Source organism: Geospiza fortis, unplaced genomic scaffold (assembly GCF_000277835.1).
Source record: "Geospiza fortis unplaced genomic scaffold, GeoFor_1.0 Scaffold4770, whole genome shotgun sequence".
Lineage (NCBI taxonomy): Eukaryota > Metazoa > Chordata > Aves > Passeriformes > Thraupidae > Geospiza > Geospiza fortis.
In genome coordinates this window covers 1-557 of record NW_005068772.1, presented here as the reverse complement: position 1 = coordinate 557, position 557 = coordinate 1, and the positions used below count along the sequence as shown (strand labels likewise).

At 57.6% G+C, this 557-nt stretch overlaps 1 protein-coding gene across 1 annotated transcript; it reads left to right on the top strand.

Annotated features, from left to right (window-relative positions):
* Positions 1 to 6: 6 nt before the first annotated feature.
* LOC106632208 (zinc finger protein 3-like) lies at positions 7 to 552 on the top strand (the record flags this gene model as incomplete). The annotated part of the gene is made up of 1 exon (XM_014311719.2): positions 7 to 552. A coding segment is annotated over exon 1 (423 nt), but the record flags the coding sequence as incomplete, so codon positions are not given.
* Between the last annotated feature and the right edge of the window lie 5 nt (positions 553 to 557).

Below are 557 nucleotides of genomic sequence, written 5' to 3'. Positions count from 1 at the left end.
TGTGGGAAGAGCTTCAGGTGGTACTCCGACCTAAACAGGCACCAGAGGACCCACACAGGGGAGAAGCCATATGAGTGTGGCGAATGTGGGAAGAGCTTCAGCCGGAGCTTCCACCTGATCAGGCACCAGATGATCCACACTGGGGAGAAGCCCCATCAGTGTGGGGGGTGTGGGACGAGCTTCAGAGACAGCTTCAGCCTGATCAGGCACCAAAGGATCCACACTGGTCAGAAGCCCTATGAGTGTTCCGAGTGTGGGAAGTGCTTTAGGCGGAGCTTCAACCTGATCCTGCACCAGAGGATCCACACTGGGGAGTGGCCCTATGAGTGTGGGGAGTGTGGGAAGAGCTTCAGGCAGAGCTCCAGCCTGACCCTGCACCAGAGGATTCACACGGGGGAGAGACCCTATGAGTGTGGGGAGTGTGGGAAGAGCTTCAGCGTGAGCTCCAACCTGATCAAGCACCAGACGATCCACACTGGAGAAAGGCCGCACAAGTGTTCCGAATGTGGGATGCGCTTCAGCCAGAGGTTCAACCTGATCAGGCACCAGAGGACCCA